This window comes from Geotrypetes seraphini, chromosome 3 (genome assembly GCF_902459505.1).
Source record: "Geotrypetes seraphini chromosome 3, aGeoSer1.1, whole genome shotgun sequence".
NCBI classification, from domain to species: domain Eukaryota; kingdom Metazoa; phylum Chordata; class Amphibia; order Gymnophiona; family Dermophiidae; genus Geotrypetes; species Geotrypetes seraphini.
The window spans coordinates 389,990,310-390,003,635 of NC_047086.1; the positions used below are offsets into that span (position 1 = coordinate 389,990,310).

At 41.7% G+C, this 13,326-nt stretch overlaps 1 protein-coding gene across 5 annotated transcripts in view; it reads right to left on the bottom strand.

Annotated features, from left to right (window-relative positions):
• The window catches only part of MTA3 (metastasis associated 1 family member 3), a 459,795-nt gene that overhangs the window by 216,809 nt on the left and 229,660 nt on the right, over positions 1-13,326 (bottom strand). For all 5 annotated transcript variants that reach the window (XR_004538871.1, XM_033939005.1, XM_033939006.1 and 2 more), the window contains exon 9: positions 10,965-11,153. Coding sequence is in view for 4 of the 5 variants with exons in the window: in XM_033939005.1 (XP_033794896.1) it covers positions 10,965-11,153 (189 nt within the window). In the remaining variant the exon portion in view is untranslated. The remainder of the gene's footprint in view (positions 1-10,964; positions 11,154-13,326) is intronic.

Genomic DNA, 13,326 nt, shown 5'->3' on the forward strand with positions numbered 1-13,326 from the left:
TCATTTGCCATGTTGCTGCCCATTTCTCGAGCGTGGTTATGTCGCGTTGCAGATCTTCACAATCCCCCTGCATCTTCACTACTCTAAATAACTTTGTTTCGTCTGCAAATTTAATCACCTCACTCGTACCCATTTCCAGATCGTTTATGAATATGTTGTAGAGCACCGGTCCAAGCACCGAACCCTGCAGCACCCCACTGGTGACGTTCTTCCAGTCTGAGTATTGTTCATTTACCCCCACTCTGTTTCCTATCCGCTAGCCAGTTTTTAATCCACGTGAATATTTCACCCTCTATTCCAGGGCTCTCAATTTTTTGAAGTAGTCGTTCATGCGGAAACTTGTCAAACACCTTCTGAAAATCCAGATATACAATGTCTATCTGCCTGTTTACCCCCTTGAAGAAGTGCAGCAAGTTCGTCAAGCAAGATCGTCCTTTGCTGAAGCTGTGCTGACTGGTCCTCATCAGATTGTGTCCGTCAAGGTGGTCAATGATGCAGTCCTTTATCAGAGCCTCTACCATCTTTCCCGGTACCAAGGTCAGACTCACCGAGTCTGTAGTTTCCCGGATCTCCCCTCGAACCTTTTTTGAAGATCGGTGTAACATTTGCCACCTTCCAGTCTTCCGGAATCCTTCCTGATCTGATTGACAGATTGGCTATTAGTTGAAGCAGTTCAGCTATAGTCCCTTTCAGTTCCTTAATGACCCTCAGATGGAAACACTCTGAACAGAGTGAGAAAATGAATGTTTGGCTTTATAATTCATGTAGTCTGGTGTACTATCATCATAAACAGAGAGCTTGAAGATGGTCCCAATAACAATGAAGATATTTGGCCTTATACTTCACATAATCTGGTGTACTACCATCTCAAAGAAAATGAAGCAGCAAAACAACAAAATACAGTGGTACCTCGGAATCCGAATGCCCCAGAACTCAAACAACTTGGAATCTGAACTATTTTTTAAATTAAATTTTGCCCCAGAATCCGAATGCTGCTTTGGAATCTGAACATATGGGAACTGCAAGCATTGCTCAACCCAAAGCTTCCCCTCTGATGGGCGGTTCACATCAGAGGGAAGCTTTGGGCTGAACACCACTTGCAGTTGTCGATCTTGCTGCCTATGCCGGTGGGGGCCCGATCTTGCTGTCTGTGCCAGGGGTGCCTGATCTTGCTGTCTATGCCAAGGGTGCCCGATCTTGCTGTCTCTGCCTGGGATGCTCGATCTTGATGAATTTGTGGGACTAAGGGACGGATTAATCCAGTTTCTATTATTTTCAATAGGAAAAATGGTCTTGGAATGTGAATGTTTTAGAACTCGAACGGGTTCTGGAACGGATTAAGTTCGGATTCCGAGGTACCGCTTTATTGTGGAACAGAAGATCAAATGTAACAGCTTGTAGTTTAATAAGCATCCCCCCAAAATTAAAAACAACACTGCACAACAATTTTTTGGTTAAGTCTTGATTCCTGAAAAGTTTTTGGTGATTATGACAGGTACCAACTTGGTATGCTCAAATATGGTTTTGGTTTTACTGCATCACGTAAGAACTATGAGAAATAGACATTTTTATGTTTACTGACAATAAAATATATAGTCAAGTTTACGTTTCGCACAAGCGACTAAATGAAACAGAATTAAAAGTGTTTTGCTCCCGAGTTTCTTTTATATTCAGTGTCTGGTGCATCACGTTGTAGCATCCAACAATAGTCGGCAAGCATTGACGGATTCCAATTGCCCTGGTATCGTTTCTCCATCGTAGCTATGTCTTGATGAAACCTTTCACCGTGCTCGTCACTCACAGCACCGAGATTTGCGGGGAAGAAGTCCAAGTGTGAATGGAGGAAATGAATCTTGAGTGACATATTGCACTTCATTCTCTTGTATGCTTTGAGAAGTTTGTCTACCAGCTGAATGTAGTTTGGGGCTCTGTAATTGCCCAGAAAATTGTCAACAACGTCTTTCAAGGCTTTCCAGCCAATTTTTTCCGGCCCAACTAACAGATCTTCAAATCGCTTGTCACTCATAACATGTCTGATCTGGGGGCCAACAAAAATACCCTCTTTGATCTTGGCATCAGTTATTCTTGGGAACATCTGTCTTAAATAACGAAAACCTTCCCCTTCCTTGTTCATTGCTTTCACAAAATTCTTCATGAGTCCCAGTTTAATGTGAAGAGGAGGCAAAAATATCTTTGTCGGGTCAACAAGCGATTCATGTGCTACATTTTTCTGTCCTGGAACTAACTTTTTACGGAGTGGCCAGTTCTTTCTAGAATAGTGCGACTCTCTGTCTCGGCTGTCCCATTCGCAGATGAAACAGCAGTACTTTGTATAGCCAAGCTGCAGTCCTAGTAACAGAGCAACGACTTTGAGGTCTCCACAGATATTCCAGTTATACCTGGTATACTGGACATACTTTAGTAACATTTCCATATTCTCATATGTTTCTTTCATATGTGCTGCATAGCCAACAGGTACTGAAGGATAAACGTTGCCATTGTGCAACAGAACAGCTTTCAGGCTTAACATTGACGAATCAATGAAAAGACGCCACTCTTCCGGGTTGTGATCACAACCAAAGACCGAGAACAATCCTTCAATGTCACAACAGAAACAGAGACTGTCGACTTGTGCAAAAAATTTGGTTATATCATGATGCCGGTCTCGAAACACAGAAATTTTCGTACCTGGTGATAGCAAACACCATTCCTGCAGTCTCGAACCTAGCAGCTCAGCTTTTGCTTTTGACAGACCCAAATCTCTGACCAAATCGTTCAATTCGGACTGTGTTATCAGATGTGGATCGCCTGATGAGGATGGTTCAAAATCTGGGTCAATGTCACTGTTAGAACCCTGCACTGCAGTTTCTTCATCTGGTTCGTCTAAGGTCCAATCCTCTGGTGGTTTCGGAACTGGAAGACTGTCATCATGTGGCATGGGTCTCATTGCTGAAGGCAGATTAGGATATTCAATTGACTTCTTGTTTTTGGCAGAGAAACCAGACACATTAGTCAAACAGAAATAACAGTCCGTCACATGGTCTTTCTGTTCTCGCCATATCATCGGAACAGCAAATGGCATCGTCTTTCGAGTACCTCTGAGCCAGGCTCTCAGACTAACAGCACATGTCGCACAGCAAATGTGAGGCGCCCATTGCTTGTCTTGATCACCTATTTTGCAGCCAAAATACAGATGATAGGCTTTCTTTACAAGGGCAGTCATCGAACGTCTCTGAGGCGTAAGTGTATATTCCCCACAGATATAGCAGAATGTGTCGCGGCTGTTACGACACCGACGAGACATATTGCCCGACACCAAAACGTCTATAGCATCAAGCTTACTTACTGTTATATTGCTACAGCTACTATACTACTATACTTTACTATACTGATACTATATACACACACGGACTATCTATATTAACCAAATGAGCAGGATCGGTGTATGGAAGCCACCATTATAGCATGGTGAGACAGCGCAAGCTCGTTCAGACCTGCCCAGACATGCCCAGGATGTCATCTTCCATAAAACAGCTTCCAACCTGGCTAGATTTTATGCATGGACATACCCAGGCGGCACAAACCGTTGTTGATAAGACACTTATGGGAGAAAAAATTGTTTGCATCCAAATATAAGAAAAAATCACGACAAAATTGAAGATTTCTCTGAAATGGTACGTGATGGGTAATTTTTGATGTAATATTCATGATCAGCACCCAAAATTCTATAAGAAACACCCAGCAGTGTTCAGGAAGCAAAAACTTTGTTGTGCAGTGCAATCAACAAACAATGTATACAGTCACAAGTGACCCACAGAATAAAAACCAAATAATGTATAAAATACAAATGACCTAACACAGGCCTTGTTTCGGGGGGGGGGGGGGTAAGTCTACTCAAGAGTCTTAATTATTACTATGTTTCCCTGAAAATAAAACAGTGTCTTATATTAATTTTGGGACCAAAAAACACACTAGGTCTTATTTTTGGGGTAGGGCTTATTTTTTTCATGTACATAATCATCTCTCCCTTCCTCTTCTTCACCCCAATTCTTCCTCTTTCCTTTCTCTCCCCAACATTTTCAGCATCTTTCCTCCCCTCTCATCCATCCCCTTGTGCCTTCCCTCTGCAGCATCTTTCTATCCCTCCCATCCTCCTGTGCTGCAGAACCCTTGCCCAGCATCTATCCTTCCCTACCATCCCTTGTGCAGAACCCTTGAGCACCTCCCTGCCCTTCCTGCGCAGCTGAACCCCCGCTGACCATCCCATCCTTCCATCCAATCCAAACCCCATCGATCGCGAGCCCTACATATCTCCCTCCAAAGCAGCATCGGGCCGGTAACACTCTAAACAGGCTGCTTCGTGGCCTTCTTCCTCCGGGGCCTTCCATGTGCTGCATTACTGATGACATCATCAGTGACACAGCAGAAGGAATTCCCTGGCCGGAGAAGGCCACGAAGCAGCCTGTTTAGAGTGCTGCCGGCCCAAAGCTGTTCTGGAGGGAGATATGTAGGGCTCGCGGTCGGCAGGGTTCAGATGGGAGGGAATGATGGAGGGTCAGCGGGGGTTCGGCTGTGCAACGGGGGGGGAGGGGGGGCGTGGTGGAAAGCGCTGCTGCCGCAAATCCAGAGACTAGGGCTTATTTTTAGGGTAGGGCTTATATTAAGACCTACCCTGAAAATCATGCTAGGGCTTATTTTCGGGGAAACACGGTATTACTTAAAAAAAAAAAAATTATTCCACTTAAACCTAAGTGGATTACAATACATATTTTTAAATATCAAAAAATCCTCAATATTTCACATTACAAGACTGTTACAAAACTTAGCTGCCAGAAAATCTTTTAATACAGTAAAGGAAAAATATATACAATTCAAATAGTCTGCTGCAGAAGCCACTCATTCTAATAAAATGCTTTAAAAAACAAATGAGTTTTTAACAGGTTGTTTTTGTTTTTTTTTAATTATTTTACACTATTACACAATATTACAGAACCTGGAATAGCATTCCTTAATTGTGAACTAGCCATCAAAATGGCATCTTGTTCACCGATTCAATAGATAATCTCATGTAGTGGCGTAGAGAGTAGGAGACGCCCTGCGTGGTGGCGCCCCCACACCCTCACCCTGCTACTTCTGTGCCCCCTCTCTTTCGGGTCTCTGATGCCACACTTGTGCCCTCCCTTCCCCCTGTAACTCTTTGAATCTTTACCAGTGTGAGCAGCTTCTCCGGCCTGCTGTTCATGCTGGTGTTGGCTTTCCCTCTGATATCACTTCCTGGCCTAACGACTCAGAAGTGATTTCAGATGGAAGCCAAGTCTGCGCAAGTAAAAGGCCGGAGAAGTTGCTCGTGCTGGCGAAGATTTAAAGAGGTACAGGGAGGGGGGAAGGGAGGGTGTGGCATGAGTGGGAGGACAGGTACCAGCATCCCTACCAAGATGGCACCTGGGGCAGTCTGCCTCCCCCTCACTTATTATGTCACTGGCTGACTGTGATTGCAAAGATCAACTGGGCAAATATTTCTTCAAAGTCTGAGTCAAATACCAAGGTGCTTCACCATAAAACACTTGATGTAATGATTGGCAACCAATGTAGTTGCTTTAACACAGAAGAAATCTGTTCATAACGTGATACCCCAGTGATCATCCTAGCTGCCGTGTTTTGAATTATTTGCAGAGCCCTCACTTTAGACTTAGCAATGCCTAGCAACAACATATTGCAAAAAACTAATTTGGAAATTACCAGGCTCTTTGTATACTGTCTGAAAATCTGACACTGACAGCATTGGTTTTACTTTAAAAAGAATCCATAATTGAAAAAAGCTCCCTTAATGACCTATAATATATATTCCTTTATTGTAAGGCGAGCATCCAGACAAACTCATAACAATCTCATGAGGCAGTACAGAAAATTTCACATCTTTTAACTGCACCTCCTGTACTTGCAACAATTGGGTCCTTGGCTGTCTTAAATATAAAAAAATATAAAAGTCACAAAAAAAATCCAAGCAGTTAAGAGGCTCCAAACAGCAAACAAACCTCCAATGTAGGCTGGTGTTATGTGACTTGAAGATATTTGGCCTTAAAATTCACATAGTCTGTTGTACATAGAAACATAGAGTATGACAGCAGAAAAGGGCCGACAGCCCACCAAGTCTGCCCACTCAAGAACCCTCCCTCCTTCCCTCGAGAATCCGTCTATTAAGTATTCCTCTTGAGCGACCCCACCTGTCTGTCCCATCGTCCCTTGAAGTCAGGCGTGTTACTGGTCTCGACTACCTGACATGGAAGACCATTCCATTGATCAATTACCCTTTTGGTGAAGAAGTATTTCCTGGTGTCCCCATGAAATCTACTATCACAGACAGAGAGCTTAACAGTAGAGAATGACACGAGGACAAATTTGTCCCCGTCCCATCCACGTGAGTTTTGTCGCCATCCCTGTCCCATTCCTGTAAGCTCTGCCTTAACTGCACAAGCCTCGAACCCTTATGATTTTAAAGTGTTTGAGGCTTGTGCAGATGAGGACAGAGCTTGCAGGAATGGGGCAGGGACAGGAAAAGAACTCACGGGGTCAGAGCGGGAAAATGAGTTCCTGCAGAGATGGGAAAAAATTTGTCCCCATGTCATTCTCTACTTGGTGGCCCCAATGACAACGATGTTCTATTATATTATTTTTGAAAGCTATAAGCATGATTATATAAAACATGTATGGCCCGATATTTAGCTGGTGGTGATCAGCATTTTGCTGACTGCTACTGAATAGAGAATAGCACGGGGACAAATTTTTCCCCATTCCCACGAGAACTCATTTTCCCGTCCCGTCAAGTTCTTTTCCTGACCCTGACCCATTCCTACAAACTCCGTCCTCATCTGCACAAGTCTCAAACACTTTAAAATCATAAGTCCTTGAGGCTCGCATGGACTGGACAAGGAAATTGAGTTCCTGTGGGGATGGGGACAAATTTGTCCCTATGTCATTCTCTACTGCTGGCTTCAAACTCTGAAATTCAGTGCAGGCACTGGCATTCAATTTCCGGGTTTCCAGAACAAGTTAACACATAGCCAGTTACATGAGATATTCACTTAACCAGCTATGGGTTTCTACATAAAGATAAGACTGACTTTCATGCAATCCTATTTATGTTGTTAACCTGGCCAGTTAAAAGCACTGAAAATCAGAACTTAACTAGCCAGTGTCAAATGCCATTCTGAGACAGAGGAGTGCTCCACAATCAAAGCTGGAAAAGCACTTGACATCCTGAAAAAAGGAGTAGCATGTGTGACAGGGAAAGTCCTGTCATGCTGGAAGAAACCCTGAAGCTCTCTAAAACTATCCCTAAACCTACCCCTAGGAGTAGGCAGGTTAGGGAATTTATCCCCAGTGAAAGGCAACCCAAAAGTGACCCGATTATACTTGCCTAGTTCTAGTGTAGGGAATGCTAAAGGCAAAAAACTACAGGTACCAGCATGCACCAGGCAGGTGATAGCAAAACGCACAAAGGGATTAGCTCCTGCAATCAGCTCTTCTGGGGGCAGGGTTAGTGAGCAGGGAAGCTATCCAGGCTCATTAGCAAAGCACCAGAGAACCACATGTGTTTTGAGAGGCAATCAGCCCCATGCTAGAGAAAAGGGTGTGGTCTCTAGGCCAAGGAGACAACCACAAACTTACAGCATTCCTGAATCCTTCAGAAGAAGTAGAGCTGTGCAAGCCTGAATTCAGAAGGCAGGTAGAAAACCTCAGAATTGAAGCCTCTAATCTTTCTTTTGAAGGTACTGAATACGAGATGGAAATGCCAGAAGAAATGTCAGTAAAGGATATTGAAATGGAGCATGAGGAATTAGGCATGTTTGAAGGCATGGTCACAGAGTGAAGTCTGAGGGAAGTAAAAAGCTGTTTCTGGTAATGTGGTGTTGCCTCACAAAACAAAGTAACAGAGAAATTAAGAATGACTGCTTTGGATTAAGTAAGGGTAACAGAAGAGTTAAGAAGCCCATGCTTAGGGTGAGATGGCTAATTACAGGATTAAACTAAAAACATTTTTATTCAAAGACGCGCATACCATAGCATTTAAATATTTGTTTCTTCAACAGCCAGCAAATTCAATACGAACTGCTTTTAAGAAGCGATCCCCTCCCCTGATCTTATACCCATATTCCCTCCCTTTTAAATTGTTTTCTTTTTACCGATGTATTCATCGACTTTCCTTTTCCCCTTCATCCTCAAGCTCATGTTTGTACTTGTAATTTGTCCAATTAATGTTTACACTTCTCCCACCCACCCACCCCTTTTTTTTTTTTTTTAATAATAATTTACTTTTAACCTTTCATTTTTAACATTGTAAACCGGCCAGGTGTCCGTCGATGGTCGGTATATTATAACTTAATAAACTTGAAACTATAGAAGCAAGCTGTTTGAAGTTGCCATATTCTTTTTTTGAGCTGTAAAGCAAATAAGCATGGTGGGCTAACAGGCTGTTTAGCCACCAATGAGAGTTTTTTGTTTGTATGTTTGAATTGCACTACAGTATAGTTTCAAGTTTCAAGTTTATTAAATTTTTACTATACCGACCATCAACGAGTATCTAGCCCAGGGGTGTCCAATGTCGGTCCTCGAGGGCCGCAGTCCAGTCGGGTTTTCAAGATTTCCCCAATGAATATGCATTGAAAGCAGTGCATGCAAATAGATCTCATGCATATTCATTGAGGAAATCCTGAAAACCCGACTGGACTGCGGCCCTCGAGGACCGACATTGGACACCCCTGATCTAGCCGGTTTACAAGTTAAAAATAGTACAATAATTAATATAATTAAAAAGGAATAAAGAAAAGGGGATTGTGAACATTTAGACTTTAACTAGACATATTGGAGAGTGAAGGCAGGGAATAATGAGATAGAAGGGGGGAAAAAAAAAATATTATGCAAACAAGTCAGAGAATAAAGTCATCTTAAAATTCACACTAAAACACCTGTACTGGACCTTTTTATTTTGATGCAGATACCCCTCTACTCTCCATGCCTCATTCAACCACTTGGCTGAGGCTTGGATGACCCTGGTCAGGGCTCAGACTACTCCAGTCCAGGTCTTACCCGGTCACACATGCTACACCCAGAGATGAAGCTATATTCCCCCATGAAGCAATTGAGCCATGACCTTCATCCAAAGATGGAATTAAACTTGACAAACTAAGAAAGAATTACGCTTGACATCCCAATATGAAATTATGCACTACACCTTAAAAAAACGTTGCTCACTATATCCAGAGATGAGGATGTGCCCTACATCCACTGATGGAATTTTGTCTCACGTAACCTGCATTCAGAGATGTGACTACGCCCAACATTCAGAAGTGAAGGTGTACCCCACATCTAGAAACAGAGCTGTGCTCTACCTCTAGAATTGTCCTTGGAGAACCTGAGTGTCATTGTTGCATGGACTGTTTTGTCTCAGGATCATAGTGGTATAAAATAGGCACTTTCCTGTCCAGTTACCCTAGGCTAGTGTTTCTCAACTCAGGCAACTCTTCATGACAACAAATTCCGAATATTGTTGCTTACTACCCAGTCCTATGGCCATTTTAGAAAACAACTGAAGACCTATCTTTTTTCTAAATATTTGACTGTTTAATGAATCATCTTATTTCATGTAACATGTTTACTTTTATAACTTTTTGTAAACCACGTTGAATTTCTGGTTATGTGGTCAATAAGCACAATGTTATGTTATGTACTCCTTTGCCAGTCAGGTGTTCAGGATATCCACAATGAATATCCATGAAAGAAATTTGCATATAATGGAGGCAGTGTATGCAAATCAAGTTTATGCATATTCATTGTGGATAGCCTGAAAACCTGACTGACAAGGGAGTACTCCAGGACCAAGTTGAGAAACACTGCCCTAGGCAACCTAATATAAAGTCCACCTAATATGAAGCTCTAGCAAAAACAGTACTATATTGTATCAGGAAATTTTATAGGCCGCATTTTTAGAGGGAGATCCCACAGAACAGTATTCTTCAATGTGCGGCCCAGGGACCAGTGACGGCTCCCATCAACCCTAAGTGTGGCTCATGACTCTTTCACCGAGCACACAATTTCCCCCTCCTTTCTTCAGACTTGTTGCTGGTAGATCTTCATAACAGTTATTCTAATACCTGCACCTATATAAAACATATATTCACTACTACAAATGATGGCAGATAAAGATCAGCATGATTCAGTATGCCAAGAAAGGTAACCAGTGTTGTAGCAGGTTCCATGCAGGTTATCTGCCCACTCTATGCTTTTTTTTTTTTTTTCTTTTATTTGCGTAAAATTACCTCATGCGTAAAAGCAAGCAAAGATGCTCTTATGGAGTTTGAGCTTTGCACCAGCTACCATTCTATTCAAATTCACCAAGAGCTATGCGGTGCTAGAACAACAAAACAAAACAGAATAGCGATTTAAAAGATGGCACCACAAACAAATCTACTGAGAAAGTATAGGGGGAAATTAAAATTGGGGGTGGGGGCAAGCCAGCTTGAAGGAGTGAAGACAGGATGGTGAAAGTTGACAGGGTATCTGCATCTTTGCGTGGTGATGGTCATGGCCCTCACACTGAAGTTTTTGTTTTGTTACACTGGCTCCCACATGATACCTAAATGTTCCAGAACCATTAGCAAGTCCCTTCTGGAGCAATATTAAATACTACCATAGAAACTCTCTAAATCTGAACTGTAATACCACTACAGATACTTTTGTATGGTGTATTGTTAACACCATTACAGAAGCTCATGTAAACTGCTCTGAAGTGACTTCCCAGTCATTATACGGTATAGAAGCTTTCTATAAACAAACAATAAACTTGCAAAAAGTAATGATCTCTGCTGTATAGGCTACAAGTGATCCTGAAAAAAAGTATAAAGTTCCTCCATTGCATCACATAGTAATTTCTCCCCAAACAGTAGAAAAACATTTTCTGTACTTACAAAATCTTGACGTATATCGTTGAAATCTTTGCCATATTTTTCCAAAGCTTCTTCAAACAGGCTAGCTTCTGAGGCAGACCATTCTTCCATTTCATCTCTGCATAGCACAGGTCCTCCTTGAGGTACAAGAATACTAATGGCACCACTCAAGTCGTAGTTGTGTTTATGCAAAGTATCCATAGCATGGAACTAAAAATTATGAAGGAAAAAAAAAAGACCAGATCAAGAAAGCTGTTAAATTATAGAATGGTCAGCTAAAAAAATCTACATTCAAAGTTCACTAATGGTAAAATCAATTATTATTATTATTTTTTTTTTTTTTAAAAGAGGAACAAAACAGTCATGGATGGTATGGAGTAAAGAGTAGCCAAAGGAATCGAATAATGTATAAAGAGATGATATATTGGGTCAGTCTCTCAATAAACCATCCTCTTATACAGTGTGGCCCTGATTCTATAAAATCCACCTAAAGTTAGGCACTAATATCGGCACCTACAGTAGCTTAATTGATCAATAGGCTTAACCAGTGCCAATATGAGCACTCAGTACTTCACAATCGGCTTTAACTGGACTTAAAACAAAGTAAGGCACCTAACTTGAAAAACCTCTCTCTATAAAAAGTAGGCACTTAGCCCAAAGCGCCTACAATAAAAGTGGGCGTGGCTAGGGGGCAGATCATGGGATGTTTTCAAGTTAGGTGCCTCTTGTGAATTAGGTGCCATTAGGCTCCAATATCAGCTCCTAACTTTAAGCAAAGAAAAGCCAGGCATAAATTAGGGCTGCCTAAATATTGGGATGCTGAGCACCACCTAAGTATGCTTAGGTGACGCTAAGTGTGATTCTATAATGGGCGCCTACATTTTATAGAATTGGTGCCGATATCAGCACCTAACTTTAGAGGGACTTATTTGTTACCATTCTGGTTGTCACCACTTTTCTATGCTATATAGGTTCAATAATGATACCACTGAGCTGCCACATACCTTCACATTTTCAAACACTTGGGAGACAGATGCCCCTTGTCTCAGAGCTGAATACATTTTATGTTATTTCTTTATTGATATTTCTCTTCTGAGGACATAATATTATCTTGAAGTAAAGGTACAACATATTAAACAGCTGCACACAATTCCAGGAATAATTAACAATAGGGTGGGAGCAAGAACACACAGATCAAACCAATACTCGAGAAGGATGTTTAGGCCTAAACCTAATTTCCTTCTTGTTGCGGTACCTCCTTCTGAAACACAACCTACACAGGTGGGAGCAATATTCCCTAACTATATATCTAAAAAACTATGGGTTGACACCACTGACAGCAATGTCACCTGGAATGGCTGGATTCTAGCCACACAAGGTGTTTCTGGCAATACTCCAGAAAATATACAAATCAAGCAAACATTCTATTTCACTGTATGAACCCCCAATTTTAGAATACTCCCTGCTAAGTGACCCTTATGATTCAGACGTTCAAATACTTAAAGGGTATTAACGTAGAACAAAATCTTTTCCAGAGAAAGGAAAATGGTAAAACCAGAGGACATAATTTGAGGTTGAGGGGTGGTAGATTCAGGGGCAATGTTAGGAAATTATACTTTACGGAGAGGGTGGTGGATGCCTGGAATGCGCTCCCGAGAGAGGTGGTGGAGAGGAAAACTGTGACTGAGTTCAAAGAAGCATGGGATGAACAACAGAAGATTTAGAATCAGAAAATAATATTAAATATTGAACTAGGCCAGTTACTGGGCAGACTTGTATGGTCTGTGTCTGTATATGGCCGTTTGGTGGAGGATGGGCTGGGGAGGGCTTCAATGGCTGGGAGGGTGTAGATGGGCTGGAGTAAGTCTTAACAGAGATTTCGGCAGTTGGAACCCAAGCACAGTACCGGGTAAAGCTTTGGATTCTCGCCCAGAAATAGCTAAGAAGAAAAAAAAAATAAAATAATAATTTAAATTGAATCAGGTTGGGCAGACTGGATGGACCATTCGGGTCTTTATCTGCCGTCATCTACTATGTTACTATAATAAAGAGGGTATGATTTTCATTTTCTATACAGAAAAATTTGAATTTTAAAAGAAACATCCTTCATTGGTATGCGACAAGTCCTAAGCTTCCTGAAGTCACTGCTTCCTTTCCTAAGCACCTTCTCATAAATATTCTTCCTGAAATATTCCTCAAAATAATGTTTATTTCACCTTAGCATCTTGTATAGGGAAACAGAAAGAATGAGTCATTTACTTTCTATAAACAACAAGCAAACTGCAGAAAATGTACAAGATACAGGCGTTGTTTATTAGTGGAAAAAATGCAGTAAATTATACAACCTTGTTACCAACCAAGGGACCTGTTTCAGATAACAGGT